At 41.1% G+C, this 23,566-nt stretch overlaps 1 protein-coding gene across 7 annotated transcripts in view; it reads left to right on the forward strand.

Moving 5' to 3' along the window:
• LOC146866836 (scavenger receptor cysteine-rich domain-containing protein DMBT1-like) overlaps window positions 1–23,566 on the forward strand; it is a 434,615-nt gene that overhangs the window by 295,441 nt on the left and 115,608 nt on the right. For all 7 annotated transcript variants that reach the window (XM_085601880.1, XM_085601907.1, XM_085601925.1 and 4 more), the window contains one exon: window positions 13,394–13,426. In XM_085601880.1, the coding sequence (XP_085458006.1) occupies window positions 13,394–13,426 (33 nt within the window). The remainder of the gene's footprint in view (window positions 1–13,393; window positions 13,427–23,566) is intronic.

Below are 23,566 nucleotides of genomic sequence, written 5' to 3' on the forward strand. Positions count from 1 at the left end.
TGTGTGGAGTGTGGACAAGTTGGTATTTCATTAGTGCAGTTCGTGGTGTGGGAGTCATAATAATCTGGTATGGTATCTCTCTGAGGGGGTGCCAGCCTCATTCAAGTCCAAGGTCGGAGGTGTAGATGTCCTTCCGCCTTATGTATTGAGACAAAGGAGCTTTGATCCCTAATGTTAGTCTGACTACTGCTTGCATTTTTGAAATGTGATGTGGCCTTTGCGCTACTATTCATGCCAGGCCTTCGGCTTATGGTGCACCAATAGCGATACACACAACACTTGGCATGTATGAGCCAAGAGCCCGATTGGCCTTGTGCTCCTTGTACAATGTCTCTCTTCCTCTCTCTCCCTCTCTATCTCTCTCTTTCTCTCTCTCTCTCTGTCCTTTGATGAGTGCAAGACACATCTTCTTATCTTGAATTTTGCCTTGCAGGCTGTGACTAACAGATTGTCAAGGGATGACCTGCCATGACTCTCCCAATTAGTTGTTTTGAGTCAAATTTGAATGTGATATTTTCTTTGGATTTTCTTTGGAGAATGAATAATTCTCCTTTTTATGTCCACACATGAATGTTACTTGTTGTAATTGTGCGACGTCAGGCAAAATGATTTTGTTCATGGTTTCCTGGGTGTGGTGGTGGTGGGTGTTGTGGCCCTCTTGGGTGTCCGAGCTGCATGATCATTTGCTCCATGGCATCTGTTGTTCTTCAGATGTGGCTCTGGGCTGGGCTTCCTTTCATGGTGCAGGTTGTCGTCCGACTTTACACCAGGTAAGAGCAGGTGTTAATTTCCTGTTGCTAACGCACCTTATCGCCTGTTTTGTGATCTTATCGCGGATCAGGCAGGTCTTTGAGAATGTTGTGACGTGGTGTTGTTGCGGCTTTTTGCACGGGAACGCCTACTCTGCATCTCATTAGCGTAAGTTGCCGGTGTCATCCGTGGCAATGTTTTTTGTGGCTGCTATCGCAGGTAAACTGGTGATGTGGGCTGTTAGTATCAGCTTGTAAATAAGGAGATAATTTTATCGCAACTTTGGCTGCGATAAAGTGCTGATAACTCAGTGATAAGTCCTTGAGAATATGCCCCCTAATCTTCTGTTTAACACTTTTCTGTGCATATTGTTGTAAAAGATTTTGCATTATGTCAATAGATTCCTGTTGAATACTGCAAATACTGTTACAATACCACTTATATACAGCAGCTGGGTGTGCGTTTCCCTTGCACTTCTTCAGTGATTAATTCTTCTGCACTTATAACAACTATTTCTTCTTTTGCAATGGGACAACTATTCCGAACTTTGTAACAGCGACCTCCAATATCAACTGCAAATGGTAAAATATTTTGTTGAAAGTAGCTTTCTTCATTAAAGAAAGGCTCAGTAGTAGAAGTGTGCTTCCATTCACCACTAAAACTTTTACAAAATGTAGTTCTATTAACAAGTCTTTTTCTTTTGCTTTTGTTTCTCAGAAACTTCATTATTTTATTTAAATATTTCATTCTTTTTAAAATCAGATAAATAATTTTTGTTTCAACTTAAAAGCAGTATCAACCACAGTTTCAATCTGCTGCTTCTGTTTGTAAGCTAGTAATCTTCTTTTATACTTCTTACAATGGTTCAATAAATTCTGAATTACTCTACTTCGAAAAAGTCGTTGTCGAATCTCTTGAAATTGTTTTTGTCTTCGTGTAACTTGTGTTTTTTCCTTATTTTTCTTTTTTTGTTTCCATTTGAAGGGATAATTTTCCTTCTCCTTAGTTGAAAAACTCTTCTTCTTCCTTTGATTCCTATTGTTCTCGTATAATTTCTCCACAACTTATTTTAGAAACAGTTCAGTGGTCTTACCTAAACAAACTTTATCCTTGACTCATTTTCCTTTGTTTCTAACACATTTTGTTTCTCTTTCTTTAAGTAGATCTCTTTTCATCTGTTCTTGCCATCTTGAATTTGTGATCCAAACAAAATAATGTTCTGAAAAACAAAGAACACTTTCAATAGTTTCTTACATCTATATAATTTTTAAAAATAATTACATATCATTACTAAGATTAACTACTAAACAATTCAAGATCAAGAAAAACTTTATTCGGTTTAAAAAAACAAAACAATTATTTACATTAGTATTTTCTGGATTTCAAATTTCAAAACACTACTCATTCCACTTAAATATATAGTCTGTACTTCAACAATACCTTCCCAGACACTTATACAAAGTACCATAATCACTAATTCCTTTCCTATCATGTCTTTAACTTCATTCGCCTCTTGCATCTCACTACTCAGCAACTACTAACAATGTTGGGCCTACTCAAATGCAAACCAGAAACCCTTTCCATGTAACAGTTGAAAGTCTTAGCATATTACTGAAAGGTGCATACATCTCCCTGTCCCTTTTCCTAGTGGCATCATACTTAAAACAAACATACAAATAACTATCTTTTGTAGCTATTAGATATTCCAATACATAACTTGTGTCAACAAATACATGTTGAAGCATAGACGTACCTCAGCAAAGTTCAACTATTAAGACAAATGATCGAGCAATGTAAATTGGGGCGATATGTAAGTTGCAACTCTGTGCGTTTCTTTTCTATAGCATAGAATTTCACTACAACTTTCTCTGTGCTCATCACATGTCCCCGGAAGGCCAGTGAGGGTCAACGCAGATGGGCCTCTGTTACCTTCCTTTTACAAACAAGAGGAGAGGAACTATTTGAGACCAGGAGCAGAGAGGAAGGGGGGAGTCAAGGGACGTGTCATTCCCAGTCTCTCGATGTACTGCCCCTGTGATATATGCAAAAACAACAGTTGATGGACAGAATGCAGAACAACGTCATACATTCACCCCAGTACAGAGATCTGGGCCTAAATCCATCATTTGTTTGCTCACCATGCCATTCCAGTGTGAACCCAGCCATATTCAAACCAGTCTTGACCCTGTGCCTCATGTGAACAGTTGTCAGGAAATTCATGGTTGCCACTGTGATGAATCAGAATCCATGCAATACATTGAAAAAGGCGAGAGTCATTGTTAAACCTCGTTTGGTTAATTTCTGGTATGATTTAGAGTAGGCAATTGCACATTACAAGATGGCCGCTGCATTAGTCATAGTTATCATCGCACCTGAAAACACCTGTACAGTTTAGTGGTTAAGGGAAGTGCGCGCGGTCACTACTGCGCACTTCAACTGAAGTTTGTTTTGAGTTCACACGTACCTGCCGTTTCTCCTCAGATATTGAATAGGAGAGTACGGTTTTGAACGGAGCTGTTCGTAGCGCGGGAATACGAAGATTCCCGCTTTCAGAATTTAACTGGTGAAGACGTCGTGGGAGAGTCCAGTCTCCCCTTTGTTTCCTGTGAGGGAAGTCTCCTCAGTAATAGTCACCTGTCGTCTTCTCATCTCATCAAGCATCCAGTATTCAAAGTTACTTCCACAAGAAGGTTTCCACTCGTTCTGCAACACTTCAAGAGAGAGTCCACGGAGTGTTGAACAGTTACCTGCAACTTCTCTTTCAAGTAAGACCCATCCAAGAGAGTAACGCTTGAAAATAAATACCAAATGCCAGTTAGCAGAATGTTTCCTACCTGGCGCTAAGGTAGCTCTGCAATTCCCTCTACTGCGCTTTACCTTTCCTTTCCTCCCTCTTTACCCTTCCTGGTACCTTTTTGCGCGTTAAAGAACAGAGGACCAAAAGCACTGGTGAAGGACTAGAACTATCAAGAATTTAAGATCACTGATCTGAAAGACACTGTAGAAAAGTGTAATCTATATTGATACTATTTGTGATAGAAGGTATATTTAGGAGTAGACTCTACCATAGTAGACAGGGAGGTTCCCGAGTGTTTGACTCATATAAACTTCTTTTGATTACAGGGAATTTCCTCTATCACAGACCGAGAATCATACACCAACAGCACAGCAAATATAGAAGAGTAGCTTATGCTCCTGCTATAGCTGGTAGGGAGATTGAACCTTAAGAGCTAATAGAAATTGTGTAATAGCATAGTAGACTGTATATTTATGTCCTCTTCCCCTCTGTGTATTAGGCACCCACTCGGCAGTCAGGGACAGCCACAACAGAAGATTCCTGGTAGCAGCACGAGGGTGGTAGCTGAAGAAGGAGTGTCTCTTCTCTGTCCCATTCCCCTTTCCTCCCTATTGGTGACGTTGCTCTGTGAGAAGCGCGGCGGCACCGGTGGGCGGGCATTGGGATCTGCGTCGTTCTGCTTCTGCGAAGACTACTGGGTTCTTGACAACAGTCCATCCCGAACTGCCAAGCCAGGTCCTCCCTGGACTGGAACCAAGCATCCTAGGACCGGTTTCGGGGTTTCACCCATCTTCAGCCAGGATGGCTTGATTCCAGTGGCATGGAGAGCACGGGACTCACGTCTGAGCATACCCGTCCCACTCGGGATGACAAATGCAAAAACAACAGTTGATGGACAGAATGCAGAACAATGTCATACATTCACCCCAGTACAGAGATCTGGGCCTAAATCCATTGTTTTTTTGCTCACCATGCCATTCCAGTTTGAACCCAGCCATGTCTGAACTGGGGTGGCGTAGTGGGCAAAAGAACGATGGATTTAACCCAGATCTTTTGACTGGGGGAGAATGTTTGCATTGTCAGCATTCCGTCCATCATTTGTTTGCTATAACACGCCCCTGTGATGTAGGCAGCTTCAGCACGAGCAGGAAGCCTGACAATTGCCTTTATATTCACGTATGTTTCACCAATGTGAGCAAACCCATTCACCAAGTATGCAGGCAACATTATATTTATTTCCTCTCCCTGCAGTTAATAAAGCGTATCCCTGTTAAAGCCCCTCCCCAGTACTTTCAATCTGCAGAAGACCATTTCTTGTACATTTCCCAAGCCGATTTTGGAGCCCAATTCATCCCTGTACCTTAGTCACAAGACTATGTAGTCCTTGCAACATAACATACTGCACTCGTGTAGCATTCAACAGATTGCGTCTTTCTCTGTGCTGTACAAATGGCACCAACAGGCCAGTGAAGGTGTAAGTAATATTTTTCATGGTAAATGGGCCTCTTTTACCTTCGTTTACAAACAACGGGAGGAGAACCATTAGAGAGCGGGAGGAAGGAGAGGGGGGAGTGGGCTCAAGGGATTTGTCAGTCCCAGTCTCTCGATCTGCCGCTGGTGTGATGTACGCTGGTTCAGCACGAGCAGGAAGCTTGACAATACCTTAACTTATATTCATGTGTGCTTCACAAGTGTGCACAAACCAATCCACAAAGTGTGCAAACAACATTTCATTTTTTCATCTCACCGAAGTTAATAAAGCATGTCTGTGTTAAAGCCCCCAAGTATTTTCCCACAAGCTTCAATCTGCAGAAGGCCATTTCTTATACATTGCCCGGCTGATTTTGGATCCCAATTCATCCCTGTACCTTGGACACAACACCATGTAACCCTTGCAACATCACACACTGCACTCGTGTACCACTAAAACCGATTGCAACTTACTCTGCGCTGTACAGACGCCACCAACAAGCCAGACAAGATGTAAGTGCTATTTTTCACAGTAGATTGGCCTCTTTTACCTTCCTTTTACAAACGACGGAAGAAAAACCATTAGAGAGCGGGAGGAAGGAGAAGGGGGAGCAGGCTCAAGTGAGGTGTCATTGCCAGTCTCTCGATCTGCCACCCATTTGATGAACACACGTTCAGCATGAGCAGAAAGCTTGACAATACCTCAACTTACATTCACGTGTGCTTCACAAGTGTGCACAAACCAATGCACAAAGTGTGCAAACAACATATCATTTTTTTCATCTCACAGGAGTTAATAAAGCATGTCTGTGTTGAAGCCCCCCCCCAGTATATTCCCGCAAGTTTCAATCTGCACAAGGCCATTTCTTGTACATTACCTCGGCCAATTTTGGACCCCCATTCATCCCTGTACCTTAGACACAAGACCATGTAACTCTTCCAACATCACACACTGCACTTGTGTGCCACTGAAACCGATTGCAACTTTCTCTGCGGTGCACAGATGCACCAACAAGGCAGACAAGGTCTAAGTACTATTTTTCAGAGTACATGGGCCTCTCTTATGTTCCTTTTATGAACAACTGGAAACAAACCGTTAGAGAGCGGGAGAAAGGAGGAGGGTGGGGTCCAGGGATGAATCATTCCCAAACTCTTGATCTGCCGGCCCTCTAATATACCGAGATTCAGCACAGGGAAAGACCCCGACTATTCCCTCCATTTATATTCACATGTACTTCACAAGTGTGAACAAATTCGTACACAAAATATGCTCGGAACATTTCCATTTCTGTATTTTCCGACAAGGCACAATCTACAAACATCCCTATTTCTCTTACATTGACCGGGCCGATTTTCGATATTAATTCAATCCTGTACCTTACTCGCAACACCATGCAGACCTTTCAACATAAGAGACTGCATTCCTCATTTCACGAAAACACTTAAATATATATGGCGCACTTCAACAATACTTTCTTAAACACTCATACAAAGTACCATAATCACTAATCCCTTTACCACCATGTATTTCACCTCATCTGTCTTTTCATTCTTCACTACTCAGCAACTACTAACAGTATTGACCCTATCCAAATGCAAAGCAGAAACCCTTTTCATATCACAGTTGAGTGGCACCATATCACTGAAAACGTGTACATGGAGCTGTATCTTTTCCTAGTAGCACATACTTGAAAGAAACATAGAAGTAGATATATACCACTGTTATATAATTAACAAATTTCCCGATGCATAACACGCGTAAAAACACATATACAAAGGGACGTGCCATTGTTAGTCTCTCGATCTACCGGACTGCTAATCTCTGCACATTATACACGGCCAGGGACTGTGACAGTTGCCTACACTTATATACAACTGTAGCTCACCAGTGTCAAAAGTCTGAGCACAACGTCTGCACACAACATCTTTTTTTTGGTATTTTCCTCAAGTTAATAAAACATACCTCTTCTAACCTCCCCACTATTTTTCGACAAGTAACAACGTGCAAACGTGCCACATTTTCTTTATGTTGGCCAAATCCATATTGGAACCCAAATTAACCCTGTACCTCAATTTCAAAACTACATCAACTACTCACACTCTATGCACATTTTATAACAAATGAAAAACAGCACACTTCGGCAACACTAAAATATCGCCTCAAAGAATTAACCACTACTACACAATATATAACACATGTTATTAAGTTGTAACTCACCTCTGTAGTTTGTGTGCAGATTTCGAATTTCATAAATGCATGCAATATTTTCTTTCTCAGACAATAAATGTAATTCTAGACTCTCATCAAGAATAGAACCAGTAATGGCAAAATGTCCCTCTCTTTCCGCACATAAATACATGTACATAACAAATCAAAATCCTTCCTTCCTTATTTCAAATTGCAAAACACATTCCTATTAATCCTCTCTAACTCTCTTCTAAAACGCCCCAAACTGATTCTCTTATTTTGTGGATTGGACACTCCCTCACACTGCCGCATCGTCATACACCCCCAAACCCTTACAACAATTCAGAAGCCTATATCTAATACTACTACTGCAAATTTAAAAAAATTATTCTAATTAATTGTGCATTTCATATTTTAATACCACAGTTATTTCTACTCCTCCCCAATCACCTTTTCGCCAATTTCCTTACCAACAGTTTCTGCAACATTCAATGGAAGGCTGCAGGTCACAAGTTCACCAATTTTCATCCCAACAGTTTCTGCAAAATTCAACACCACGTGCAGGTCATAAGTTCACCATACTTCATACTAACAGTTTCTGGAACATTCAACGCCACGTGCAGGTCATAAATTCACCATACTTCATCCTAACAGTTTCTGGAACATTCAACAGCAGGTGCAGGTCACAAGTTCACCATTTTTTTAACTTCAGAACAGTACATTCCAAATGAAAGTAGTAGGTGTGGTTGCGCTCTGCACGTCTGATTATATCCTGTGTAGTGTACGTTTCAATTTTTTTTATTAACCAATCAGCAACATACTTTTTCATGAAAGTAACATGCACCCTAGTTTTCACTACAGAATGTTCTTCACCACCCAATCAGTTATCGTTTTCTTGAAAAGAAACTTCTTCTCCACCTTTCAACATCTCTCATTCTACCAATGGACTACATGAGCTACAAACATCTTTTCATTCCTCCCAGCCACACGTCTAACTGCTAGTATGGATCATAGTACACAGCTATGTTTTCTGGTGCAAAAGGTATGCTGAACACAGACGTATTAAGAAAGACCTAGGTTTACAAAATGTGGACATTATGGGGCCGATTCCGATCCGGGTCGGAAGGGCACTGAACGCGATCCGGCCGGAAAAACTACGAGCCGTGCGCGTTTTTTACGCCTGACTCGTACAGCTGTACGAGCGAGCAAGTACGATGCGAGCTACGTGAAATTCACCGTCCGAGTCGTTTCCGGGTCCGAACCGCTCCGTACATCTCGGTCGTAAGCTAACTGTGGCGTGCAATGGATGCGATTTACGACCGAGCCAGTACGATGCACGTATCGGAGAGCCTGTGCGAGCCGGAGTGTCCGGCTCGCAAAACGTCCGGTTGTTTGCCTTTTGGTGTCCGCGTTGGACCCCCTGACACCCGCAGCCGTACGACTCGGACACAGGGGGAGACTCAAGGGTCCCCCCAACACAGGCATGTATGATGCGGATGGCACTGATGTGTACCCACAGTAGGGGGCGCCCTTGTGCAAGACATACCCATTCAGTCAATGGGAGCCCATGTACGCGTCATATGACCGGCTCCCAGTGACTTCTATGGGAGTCCGACCAAACTGAGTCCGGCAGCATACGGCCGCATCGTACTCGCTCGGTCGGACTGCAGGACTCCGGCTCGGTCGGAAAACACTCCGGATCCGGCTCGGTCGGAGTGCTTTCCGACCCGGATCGGAATCGGCACCTAAATGGTTTACACAGAGAGGATTAAACTGGCACCAATTGTTGCCTTTGGGTAAAACCTCTATGCATCTCCAACTCGCTGACCTCATGATTGTGCACTGTGGTGGCAATGACCTAGGCACATTGACTGGGCTAGGTCTGGAAATGCTCATGAAGGATACCTTTGAACAATTGATGTTGCTTTTGCCAAAGACAGAAGTGGAAATGGTCAAATCAGTTCTGTCCTCAAATTGAGAAAGCTAGGAAGAATGTCAATAAAGCTATGTCTGCATACCTCAGAGATCACACTTCAATTTTACATATACCTCCAAACACGTGCAGCTCCTCAGAGCACAGAAGAACGGAAAACCCGTACCCCCATATCATTATATTTGCTCCAAGGAAATGCTGGACCCCGTGACAGAAGTAAAACCCGCATCATAACTAAACATTGCTCCCAGGAACTGACCCACCCGGGGGCCTAATTAAATAAAGGACTCGACACCGCGCTTCGCGTTTTTTTTTACTGCCGTGATTTCCAGTCCCTACGCGAATCCCGCCAAAAACATATACACGTACTGCTCCTAGGAGTGGACTCGAAGGAAAGACGTGTACCCCCCCATATCATAAGTTTGCTCCAAGGAAGTGCCGGTCCCCATGACAGACGCAAACTCCGCATGATAACTAAACATTGCCCCCGCATCATAACTAAACATTGCTCCCTGGAGCTGTCCCACCCAGTGGCTTAATTAAAAAAAGTACTCGACACTGCACTTCGTTTTTCTTTCGCCTGTCGTGATTTCCTGTCCCTATGCGAATCCCGCTGAAAACATATAAAAATGTTTCTTTACGTTCCGACTCCCTGTGACACCCCTTGAGCATCCTAGGAAGGTCACAGTGTTCCTACCCTACCCTCTTCTACTTTTTTTACCCCTTTTACTCCTACTCGTTTCAACTGACTCACAAAATGGCTGCCAATGCTTCCTAGTTTGAAGTGTTGGCAGCCAATCCCAGTCAAGTTCGTGCTTGGAACACCTCAGCCAATCAGATCTCACAATTCTGAAATATCGATATCTGTAAATCTTTGAATATCTCAAAAACTACTGCACCGATTTACACCATTTAAACAAAAGCATGCTTTCTGGACCAAATTTGGTGTAATTCCGTTCAGTTGTTCGGGCTGTAGCCGTGTCTAAAGTTGACTATGGAAATTAACATGGAGAAAACGTGTTTTGGGCCCCCCCTTTTTTCTCGGCCCCCCCCTCAAGCATCCCCCAAAACTGTCAAGACAGGAGCGGACCTGAATGAAAAATTAGTTTTGAAAATTTCATGAAGATTCGACAAACGGTGCTATAGTTATTAGCAAAACAAAAAACGGTTTTCCTATGGAAACTAGGTTCTAACTATAACAATTAATATATATATATATATATATATATATATATATATATATATATATATATATATATATATATATATATATATATATATATATATATATATATATATATATCACTGAAAAAACCATAAGTTTCACACATGTAATAGTTAGCTGGACATTTTACTGATAAAAAACCAATGAAATTCCCCCGTTATAGTTAGTGCAGGCAACTATAACTCACGTGACCGCAATCCTCTGCTGATGACATATGTGTCTTTATGAAAAAAAAATATTTGTAATATATGTATAGCTAAAATTTAATGGAAGAAGACATGGGCAAATAAGTGTCTAAATACAGTATTAGCATCAGCAGAGGATTGCGGTCACGTGAGTTATAGTTGCCTGCACTAACTATAACGGGGGAATTTCATTGGTTTTTTATCAGTAAAATGTCCAGCTAACTATAACATGTGTGAAACCTATGGTTTTTTCAGTGAATTTGCAAGGTTTTTTAAATGCTAATTCCTAACTATAACGTGTGTGAAACCTATGGTTTTTTCAGTGAATTTGTACGGTTTTTTAAATGCTAAGTTACTTTACGCCATTCGTGGCGTGCGCGCCCACTTAACGCAGTTCGTTCCGTGCGCGCAGCGTGCGTGCACAGTGAGCACGCGGTTAGTGCCGTGCACGCAGGGTGGGCACGCGGTGCGCTACGCGCACCGCGTGCCCACGTTACGCTGGATGGGCCATGTACGCACGATGCGCTTCGCGCACCGTGCGCACATGGAGGACATATTATGCGCTTCGTTGTGAAAGGTAATGTTTGATTTTTTGAACTGCAGGTCTTTATGGATATGCCATGCACAAATGGTGCCCTGCGGGCAGTATTTGCACACGGGGTGTGGAAAATGTGGCTAATTGTATTTTTTTGTAAATTTTTTTACCGTACGCGTACGGTAAGCGTAATCGGCGATTTTTCGAAAAAAATTAAAATTGAATTTTTATCCTTGGGGGTTCTTTGAGAACACCTACATCAAGGCTAGGTGGTTGGGAGCAGTCTAAACATCCCCTTTATATGTTTTTTGTCTTTGTTTTTCTTCCCCCCCCTCAGAGTGCGAGATAGAAAATGGCGGACACCGCTTCCTGGTTTCGACCGATTCGAATGTTTACTAAGATCTAACAGCCAATCAGAATCGCGCTCGCGCACGTCACCGTACGCGTACGGTAAGCGCACCGTAAGCGCACCGTAAGCTGGCTCAGATATATATATTGATTTAAAGGCTATTTTCTCAGAATCTACTGAACAGATTTACACCAAACCTACAAAAGGCACTTCCTTGACCTGTAGACTACCTCTCTGCCAAATTTCAAGGAACTCTGTTCAGCCGTTCGGGCTGTAGCTGTGTCTAAAGGTCCTATGGAAAAATGCATGGGAAAAACGCATTTTGGGACCCCCCTTTTATCTCAGCCCCCACTTGACGAATCCCCCCGAGACTTTCAGGGTAGGAGCGGAGCGTAGCGCCCCCACCTATTTTGAAAATTTCGTGAGGATTCGTCGACCGGCGCCAAAGTTATTCAAAATAGAATGTTGCGGTTTTCCTATGGAAACAGGGTCCTAACTATAACTACCTACTGGCGACCGCCAGTAGGTAATATATATATATCACCGCTCCAAAATCCACCACAGGGTGTTTATTGCACTGTTCACGGCGGGTGCAATGTCATGGTGGTGAGTCCATGTTTTAAAATTAAAGCTCCCATTTGCAAAGGAATCCATTGCACTCGCGGGGTCAGTAACAAGATTTATTGGCGAGGACGCGTTTCGGCGTTTAGCCTTCTTCCTGCTCGCATATTCAAATGGGACATAACCCACAGGGCACTTTTAAAATACACACGTAGCACCCATTGGATGAGGGAATCAGTGATATGGAGAAAGGACTAACATTGGCAAAGTCCCGAACAAATGTCCAGTTCCCCAAGCTTGATGTATCAGCATGCGTAATGGGAGGTCAAGCAATGTTTTCCAAATGTCCGTCCGGGCTACGGGAGCCCAGTGTGGCCATGAGCAGGGGACAATGCAGAGGAAAGGAGGTGGCAAGCCTTTTCAAGGCCAGAATATGCACAGGGGACTTGGGTGGTGTAAAAATTGTCCGGTAAGCTGGTTGCTCAGAGCACAGATGTGATGCCTGGTTTCCCTCTACTGCAGTGGGCACTAAATCTGTCCCTTTTTATGAAAATATTTCATTTTCCCACTTCCCAAAGCATTCTCAAGTAAAAAGCAAAGTACATGAAGTGTCAGGCCGTCTGACTCTGCAAATTCTTGCACCTCTCAAAATAAGCTGCCAGAATGTGGCAAATGTGGTCACTCTTGCAAGAATTTTTTTTTTTGCAATGTCAAAATTGATCATGTGCTCTTATAGACCAAACCACATACCTGTGAATAGTCATAAGAACATATGGCCTTTGGGTGCATTTATATAACCACTGGAAAGAATAATACGTGGATAGAGCACACCACCAGAAGCAAAATCTTGCAAACATTGCAGCCCAGAAAAATATGCATCTCAAGACACTGCTTGCTGCCAGCAAGAGGAAATGTACAGCAGCAGAAGCCTTCCCACAAACTACCCTTATAAACCTGAAAAAAGAGCATCTAATGCTCCTCAAGCTCACACCTCTGGCTGATGACTTGCAGCCATTGTGTTTACAATACGTGCCTTTAGGCCGACGAGGAACTCTGATTTGTACTAATATCACTTGCAGGCAGAGACTATTGAGAACTATTTTATAAGGTCTTTTTTATTGTCCCTTTGCCCTTCGTATTGTAGAGCACATAAATGACATTAGGCAATGTTTTCACTCAATAACAAAAGGTTAAGTAAAACATATAAAGACGCTTCCTGAGCAAAGTGTATTGATGCCTTCACAATTTATATGACATGTTAGCTCATCCCTAGCTGTCCATAGAGGATGAATTCGCAATAACCTGCTTGTAATGCTTTCTTTTGACTGACCATTTTATGTAAAACTGCCTTTTGCTTACTCTTGACATTTAGTTCATGCCCTATGTTTTTGTCTTCACAGAGATTGAGCCATTCATTACAGTTCCGCCAACAGGTAACTAAACACTTCTACTTTGGAAAGTAACATTGAAATGTTAGATAGTATGTAAACAGTATATACTTTTTAGAACAAGGTTTCCTGTACAAGGAGAAAAGCTGGCCTGACAGTTAACCCTCTCCTATAGGATGGTAACAACTAGGAAGCACCAACAAAAATACCAAGCAGTGCTTGCTGTGTCTCCTTCAGCCACCACCTACTGATAATGAAAGGAGGGTCCAGGTTGAGAATGCAGTCCACTCCACTTGACATGCAGTCCAGGTCAATTTCCTCAGTGCAAGATTCACATTTATTATGATCAGACACATTCAATCAGTAAGGGCACATTCAGAGGGGCTATTGCGATAATTACTCGAGCAGGCCTGTTGAAATATGTGATAACTCTCTCTCTCTTTCTCTCTCTGTATATATATATGTATACATATATATATATACACACACACACACATATATGTAAATAGTTAATTACTTATATATACTGGCGTTGCCAGTAGGTAGTTATAGTTATGATGTAGTTTCCATATGAAGAGCATTTTCATTTCCGAATAACGTTGGTGTCATTTGAAGAATCCTCACAAAATTTTCAAAACTAGTATGACGATCACTCCAGCTGCTGTCTTGAATGCTTCGTGGTAATCTATCAAGCGGGGACTGAGAAAGGGGGGGGGGGGGCAAAAAGTATTTTAATTCCCATAGAGAATTTAGACACGACTACAGCCTCAGCTGCTGAACGGAATTACACCATATTTGGCAGAAAACTAGCTGTTGGTCCAGAAAGTGAAATTTTTATAAAATGATTTAAATCTGTTGAGAAGTTTAAGAAATATCATGGGAAATCGCAATTTGCATATATAGGGACACAGATCTTCTGAGGATCCGACAGTCCTAATGCTCAAACCTGATTGGCTGCCAACACTTCAAACCAGCAAGTGTTGGGAGCCACCTTGGGACTCCGTTACAACCGAGTCCTCTTTAGAGCTCTTCAGAGAGGTATAGCTTTGTCCAGACACAGAGGAGCACCCAGTATAAGTAACACATAAATTATGCAAAAAAGATGCAGAGAACTCTGGGTAGTTCTCAAGTTTAGGTAGAAAGCAGCTCCAGTATAAAGTACTCTCAATACCAGCAACACTCTAAATTTGCCCACCTCAAATGTCTGCTTTTCTATCAAAGTCTTTAAGGGTAGGATTAGCACAATGCCATCCACGCCGAGATAGAAAGGGTCAAAGTCTTTTGCCATTTCTACAGCAAAGTCTTTAAGCATAGGAATAGCACAGTGCTATCGAGGCATAGCTGTAAAATGGCCAAAGCCTTTTACCACTACAGGCACAGTATTACAGTTTTGGATTGGTAAAATATAATCCAAGCCAACCTGAAATGAATAAAAGCAACCCCGGAAATGTGTTTTGCTCTCTTTAGAGCTATTCAGAGAGGTATAGCTTTGTCCAGACACAAGGGTGCACCCAGTATAAGTCAAAACAATACCCTTTCAGGCAAAGAGTGATGCATAATTTATGCAAAAAAGGAGAGAACTCTGGGTAGTTCTCAAGTTTAGGTGGAAAGCAGCTCAAGTATAGAGAATTCTCAACACCAGATACACTCTAAATGTGCTTATACACACTCACACATACACATATTCACTGAGTTCAGTAAATAGCAGAACTCCGTGAACTTCGCCCATGCCTAGTGAATATCTGTATATATACCAACTGCAGGTGTTTTTTCAACATTTCCACTTGATTTTAGAATTTTTTTTGTCTGGTCTTCAATGTCTTTTTGTGTTTAAAAAAGCTTTATTTAAACAAAAGTCAATTACAAAAAGAAATCCATACAGAATATCTTAAAATAAGTAACAATAGACATGAAAGGCAAAACTGAACAGAGTAGAAAGCTGTTTATAATTTTTACATGATTAAAGGGAGTGAAGAGATAAGGAGTATAATATAATTCAAGAACTGAGGATCGAGTAATATTGCATATAATTAATAAATGAAGAAGAGACAGTATAATAAAATAAAATAATCTAGAATGAAAGGTAGAGAAACAACAATTTACGGAGGTTAAAAATGTTCAGACGTTTTAGAAGAAACAAATTCTTTTTTTGCAACTTTGTGTAAATAGTTAGGTACTGGTAACCACTACAAGTTTCTATCAACAATTGGATTGTAGGAGGAGCCAAAAGCAATGTATAGTCTATTATAATGACAAACATTATTCCACCATGACTTGACTGAGAGTTTAGTTTAACATTTCCAGTTAGATGTAATTTGTTGAAAGGCTAAAGCTAGCATAAGATAAAATAGGCCTTTATCATGTGAGGATAAGTGTAAATATTCTGATAAACTACCTGCAAGAAGTATATTATTAGCCAGGGATATGTGTACATTAAAGATTTTGGATATGAGAGACCATATATCTATCCAAAAGGAGGCTACATTGGGACAGGAAAATAAAAGATGTAACAAATCAAATAAAGGGGATTTACAGGACCAGCAAGAAACATCATTAGTGTGGGAAAATGTTGTTGTTGATAGGGGAGTAAAATACAAACTATGATACAGAAATAACATAGATTGAGTAGTAGAAGCAGATCTAGAAATTGTTTGTAATCTTGCCCATATTTCATTCCAGAATTTGATGCTCCACACACAATACAAATCCACTTCCCAAGTAAGCACCAAATTTGTTTTAGGGCAAAGGGGATCTGGAATGGAAAGGTACTTATATATCAGGGAAGCCTTCGGAAATAGCTGCAATTTTTTTTAAAGGATCAGTTGTAGGTGGGGGAGCTACAGAGGGGAAAGAGTAGAAGACATCTAGAATTATCTCAATAAGAGTTGAGAACTTCTGCCAAAAAGTACTTTGAAATTAGCCTGAAAATGAGGAACTGAGGAACTGAACAAGGGACCATGCTATCAAACATATCACGGACCCAAATGACACCCTGAAGTCTCCAAGATTTCCAATATAGAGGTCTATTATTAATAGTAATAAGACGATTATACCAAAGAGGAGATTGGAGGAAGGATTCTCTAATAGAAATCTTTGGTTGATGATGAGGTCTTAAAAAAGAACACGTGTGTTGAAATAGCAGGAGAGACGTAATGTTTGCCGTTGCAGTAAAGGTAAGAATTTCCTTAATAGAAAAGGGAGCAAGGAGATATTTTTCTATTTTAACCCATAAAAGGGAAACATCCATTACAACGACCTACCTTTACAACACAACTGTTACAACGCAACTGCCTTTACATCGCATGCCATTAAAATGCATGCCATTACAACGCATGTCACTACAACGCATGCCATTACAACGCTTACCATTATGAAGAATGCCATTACAACACATTATAAGGTAAGTAATGGAGATATTTTTAGTATTAGGGTGGGAATGGGTTTTGGGGTACATGGGAATATAAATTTTTACCCCTACACTATCCAACACTTTCCCTACTGTTGCACTCACTGGAGTAGGAATAGTAATCTCTACCCCTACACTATCCAGCACTTAGTAATTTGTACCCCTAAACTATCCAACACTTACCCTACTGTTGCACTCACTGGAGTGGGAAAAGTAATTTTTACCCCTACACTATGAGATACTTAACCTACTGTTGCCCTAAAAGTATTATGCGTTGTAATGGTCTGCATTGTAATGGTGTGCATTGTAATGAATGCGTTGCAATGGTAGTTTTTAAAAATGCGTTGTAATGGCATGCTTCGCTTAACTTTCAGACTCAAACTAAAAAGGTGGCGGGAACCTGCTTCGGATTGTTGCGTGGACTCAAACCCATTCTGGGATTCTTTGATGCCCATACCAGGCAGATCATCATCCAGGCCCTGATTATATCAAGATTTGACTATGCTAGCTCACTGCATCTGGGAGCAAACAAGTCAGAAATACAGAGGCTACAGAGAGTCCAGAATGCGGCCGCAAGATCTCTCCTCAGTCTGGGCAGAGTCTGCTCAGCGACAAGTGCCATTCGCTGTCTCCACTGGTTGCCTGTGGCGAGACGAATCAAGTTTAAGGCACTCTGTATAGCCTTTAAAACCTTGAAACTGGCTTCTCCGAAAATCCTGACCAACCTGCTTCTACCCTATGTCCCCACTCGCCAGCTTCGCTCCATGGGACATTGCATGGTGGTGGTCCACCGAGTCAGGAGGGTTCGCACCGGAGGTCGTTCCTTCCGGAACAGAGCGGCCATCCTTTGGAATTATTTGCCGGCCCATATTCGGGGCTTAATAGCTACCTCGAATTCAGGAAAGCCATTAAAACCTTTCTCTTCCACACTCCGTAGGTCTCTCTGGGCCCTTTCCGAGTTCGGTCACCTCTATGCTGTTCAGCGCCGGGACGCCTCTTTGCTGGGGCAGCTGTTGCGCTTTATAAACCCGCTAACATAACATAACATGCAAAGTAATGGTAGTTGCGATACAAAGACTGCGTTGTAAAAGCATGTGTTGTAATTGCATACGTTGGTACGTCATATATTCTCCATTAAGGTGTATAAGTTGTAATGTCTGTAAGAAGACATTTGGATGCTTGCTTCAGGGAAAAAGCTGTATGGTAGAGTTGAAAGTCAGTAATTTTTACTCCTCCATTAGCTTTAGGTTTTTTGAGAAATTTCAAGGAAATTCTAGGTTTCTTATCGTGCCATAAGACCTTAGGGGCTCATTACAATGGAGGACGGACTTACATCCATCCGCCATCGTTTCGGATGAGGCTGCCTCCCCACAATCAGAATTACGATGGCGGTCGCATCACCTATATTTTGCATTGTGTCGGGGATGCGTTCAACAGCCCCCACCGCAATGCAAGAATAAAGGCACTTGCATATCCCTGCACTACGTGTCAGGCACCATGCGGTGCCTGCCACATGGTGCAGGGATATGTAGGGGGTACCATAGGTGTCCCCCAGTGCACTTGACCCAGTCCCAGGGATCAAGGGGGGCCCTCTGCGTGCCCCAAAATCCTTTTCCGCCATTCATTTTGCTCCGTTTTGTCCGCCGCAAAACAAATGGTTGAAAGGGATATCCTAATACCTACGCCGCACTGTTGGGCTATGTTTCAGTTCTGGCTGGCGGTCGGAAAAGGACTGCCTGTCAGAACCGTGGCGGACGGTCTTTACGTCCGCCACGCATGCCCAACGATTCCCCCCGCCATCATAATATGGCAGGGGGAAAACAGCAGGGCGATGGCGGAAGGTCTGCCACCGACCGGTTGTCGGTGGTGGGCCTTCCACCATTGTAATGAGCCCCATAGAGAGAATGGAGTCAAATCTTTTAAAATATATGGAAGGAATATGGATGGGTATCATAGAAAGAATGTTTAATAGAATAGGAGTAATCATCATCTTAATAGAATCAAGACTCCCCACCATGAAAGGAAAAGAGTATTCTAGGAGGAGAGAAGTTTCGAAATACAGTCAAGGGCCTCATTTATATTGAGTTTAACCAAGTTTAAAATGGAATTATTAAACCAGATGCCTAAGTATTTAATTTTAGAGTTATTCAATCAAAAACCAGTCAAATCAAAATAATGTTTGAGACAGTATTTCGTGATGGGCAAAACTTCTGTCTTATCTGGATTATTTTTATACCCAGAAGTCAAAGATAAATCAGAAAATTCTTGTAATAAAGAGGGAAAAGAGGTCTCAGGATAGGAAATAAAAATCACAATTATCATCTCCATAGGCCGACAATTTTAAATGGGACTCTCCAGAAGTAGATCCAGAGATAGAAGAATTTTGATGAATACAAGATAAAAAAAGGTTCAATAGATAAAACAAATAAAAGAGGGGACAGGGGACAACCTTGATGAACCCCCCGTTGTAATGGAAAATATTGAGAAATAAGACCATTTATTAAAACAGAGGCAGTAAGGGATGAATAAAGCAGAGAAATAAAAGAAATACATTTGGGGCCCAAACCATGCCAGTTTAGGGTTTTGAATAGAAATGACCAATCCACTCTATCAAAAGCCTTCTCCGCATCAATAGATACTCTAGCTAGGGAATGAGAGAGAGTGGATCTTTATTCAGGACATCGAAAAATATTTGAGAATTATCAGAAGGTAATCTGCCTTTAACAAAGCTGTATGTTCTGGACCAATTAGGACAGGCAAAAGGGGTTCAAGACGTGGAGCAAGTAAATTAGCAAAAATGTGTTAATCAACGTTTACGATGGAGATAGGACGATAATTCTTACAAAACTTTGGATCAGGACCTTCCTTGTGAATCAAGCAAATTGTAGCTTCTAAAAAAGTACCTTCTGCCTTGCCATTGTTACAAAGATATTGGAAGGGTTGTAAGTTTAGGGAGTAATGAGTTTGAGAAGTGTAAATAAAATTCTACCGTAAATCCATCTGGACCTGGAGTTTTCTAGTTTTTAAGTGAATTTAGAGATTTAGATATATCTATACTAGAAATACCTGACTCAAGAGCATCAACATCAAAATTTCCACGGGTAGGAGGAAGAACTTGGGCAAGATAAGTGTCAATCAAAGAAGAAGATGTAGGAGACTACGGTATATACCAGGACTTATAGAAAGTCACAAATTCATCTAAAATATCCTGTTCTTTAAAAAGATGTTTTCCCTCTGAAGTTTGGATGGAATCTAATAATACTCATTCTTTACGAGCTTTGAGGTAATTGGCTAAAGGTTTGTCAGCTTTATTTCATCCGCCATAATAACCCGCCATAATAACAGGCACTACTACGTAGAAGAATAGATGAAGCATTATCAGTGGCTAATTTGTTGAAGTCTAGTTTTGAACGAACCCGCTCTTGTAAATTAGAGCCAGAGGAGGAAGAATAAAATTGATGCTCTAGACGTTTAATGATAGCTAATAAGCAATTATGTTGAGAACAAGATTTCTTTTTTTCCTTGGAGACAAAATTTATAATGAAACTGTGAGCAGCAGCCTTAAATGTGTGCCATATCAATGAAGGGGAAGAATTTCGATCACCATTTGACAGAACAAATTCTTCAGCAAAAGACCACTGCGGCATGATCAGAAATTACAATAGGTTCAATTAAAGAGGAAGTGAGGTTTTTAGATAGGAGTTTGGAGAGGAACATGTAATCTAAAGAGAGCCATGAAGAGGGTAGAAAAAAAGAATATTCTATTACATCTGGGTTACATAAACGCCAGGCGTCAATAAGGTGTGTCTGAGAAATTGTATTATGAAATTGCTAATGAGCTTTATGAGGGATAAAACGAACTTTGGATTTGCGGTCTATAAATGGATCCATAATCTGGTTGCAATCACCTCCTAAAACAAAAAATTCATCTTTATATTGGATAAATTGTTTTGTAATATTAGGCCAAAAGGAATAGTCCGGTTGAGTCAGACCATAAACATTAAGTACAGTTAAAGAAATATTATTAATAAGTAATTTAGCTAATAAAATAGAATGATAACACAATTTTTTTATTGGAGGTAGAAGAAACAATGACTAAGCCAACCGAAACATCGCTTTTAAGCTCTAAAGCCTCCAATTCCATCAAATGAGTCTCCTGTAGTAAAACTAAATCTGGATCATAGGAGGCTAAATGAGAAAGTATTCTCTACCTTTTTATGGGATTAATAAAACCTTTCTCATTCCAGGATACAACTCTGAATGTAGATAGATTGAACAATATATTAAGCAGCACGATTAACAGTAATAAAAAGATATGGAATACTGAGAAAGGGAAGGAGAACAGAAAAAAGAAGGGAGTTAAAGAGAAAAAGGGCAAGGGTGATAGGTGATAGGTAGAACGTTAGGAGAAGACAGTACATGTCAACCATGGAAAGGATATTTGACTGCAAATAAAAGTATCGACTGATGCCTGTAATACGTACCTTCAGGGGAGTATAGGAAGAAAATACAAGGAGTGCCGACACACAAGTGAAGACGACACATCTAATCAGGGAGAACGCACCACAGCGGGGAACAATATAAAACGAACAGGAAACGGATAAATAAGAAATTCCACAGAGAGAATCTGCATAAATATGAAGGAGAAGAGAAAAATAAAGATAGAGTTAACATAATACGAGACAAATACTAAAGACAACCTGCATAAAAAGATAAGATTAATATGTTATGAAGTAAATATTAAAACCAAACTACAAGAGAAAAATAGCAAATGCATGAGTGGATACTTTTTCTCAGGTCTATCGGATCTTTAAAAGTAGAGGTTCTGTTTTGAAACGTAACTTTAAACAAGCATGGCTGAAAATAACAGAAATCTTGCACCCAGAGTGCGTAGAGCAGGATGAAGTTCAAGGAATTCCTTCCAACTTTTGGCTGTTGCTGAAAAAACGTCCTGTGAGATAAATAATTTAGAACCATACCATACAATTCTTGTTTTCAGGTTTAGCTGCATTCAAAACTTGTAGAAGGTCAGTAAATTTCAGAAATAGAAAAATCACACCAGTGGCTTCGAGGGAGCAGAAGCAGAGGATAAACGAGGGCCCAATCTATGAGCACACTGAATATTTAGGTTCGTATTTGCAGGAAGGTCAGTAAGCTTTGGAAGAAAGTGAGTGAAAAAGTTAACAGGATCATCACCTTCCAAGCCTTCTGGAAAACCATAAAAGTAAAGATTATTGCGCCTATTTCTGTTTTCAAGATCTTTGGCAGATTTCTTTAACAGGAGGACCTCCTTCTCTAAGGTAAAAACCTTGACAGACATGTCCTGTACCTCTCCAACCTGTTGTTCCACCACAGATATACAGTTTTCCATAGATGACCATTTAGTATCCAAGACTTGAAGACGAGAATTTGTTTCCTCAATAAATGGAGGTAGAGCACATATTTCTTCCAGAACACTATCTAAAGATACAGGAGAGACAGACTTCGGCAGAGAAGGAGGATTCTGTTTGAGACATTTATTGGCTGAAGCTGGAGTTTGCAGTTTGATAGAAGAAGTTGGCAAAGTCGCTGTTCATGAATAATGGCAGTTAATTACCACAGGAAGAAAAACATCAACTGGTATTTGGATGGCCAGAGCTTAGATCACGTAACGAGCTATAAATACCTGAAGTACTCTTAGATCACAAAAGCTCCTTCAAACCAAAGCTAGAGTCTCTGCAGAGAAAGGGGGTTATGACCTATTTAGCCATAAATTCTTTGAAGAAGAAGCTGCCGAACTTAACATTTGACCCCCTGCTAAAGGTTCTGAGAGCTAAGCTGCAGCCAACTGTAACCTATGGGAGCGAACCTCTGAAAGGGAAAGATGCTGCAGTCCTGGAAATAATATCAAACTCTTATAGAGCAATATTTCAACTCCCCAGATACGCTTCGCAGGCCCAAATACGGTTGGAATTTGGGCTTCAAAAACAATCCGTGGAAAGAAGGGGTGCTTACATAAAATGTTGGCACAAAATCCGAAGAGCTGAGGAAGGATCCTTGAACTCCCCACTCAGGATTGAGCTATTTCGTCCCGGGAAATCGCTAGCCAGAGAATATCTTCTAGACTTCATCAAGGTTTTGGGACTAACAGATCTTTGGAGTACTCAAATGGAGCACCTTTCGTTTAAAAAAATAGTGACAAAGACAACTCGGCTTATATCTGTCTTGGAGGATAAAGAAGCACTCGCCAAGTGAGCACACGCACACGGCTGGGTAGTGCTCAATAACTATGCAGCCCTCAAACCCTACTTTAAAATGTGAATAAAAACGGCAAACAAGGAGAAATTTTTAAAGCTCCGTCTCGGTGTCATTACGATCCCCTCTTTTTTACCACCATGGGAAAGGAGAGGAGGTGAGCAGCTCTGTTGTCTGTGTGGCCACAGTACTGAGGATCTTATCCACGTCATTTGCATTTGCCACACCCTAAGGGACATAAGGTGCATTTTATTAAAACCAATATTTAATCAGCACGGGATCAGGACCTGCAGGCAGGCAGTAATGCTGTGCTTCAATCCAGCTGGAGTGCAACAAAACTGCCAGCTCACAAAATTCTTCAAAACGGTTGCAAAGAGACTCAAAAATTATTTGTCATTGGTCACGAGTCAATAAAATACAGTGGAATTGGGCATCCTCTGAAACTGGTCTTGTACAACCTTTAAGAGCATTTTATGGCTGTACAAGCACTTTAAAATTGACCATTGGTTGTTGTACGACCAATTAAGCTTGGAAAGATCCCCATA

The sequence above is a fragment of the Triturus cristatus genome, chromosome 1_2, assembly GCF_964204655.1.
Source record: "Triturus cristatus chromosome 1_2, aTriCri1.1, whole genome shotgun sequence".
Lineage (NCBI taxonomy): Eukaryota > Metazoa > Chordata > Amphibia > Caudata > Salamandridae > Triturus > Triturus cristatus.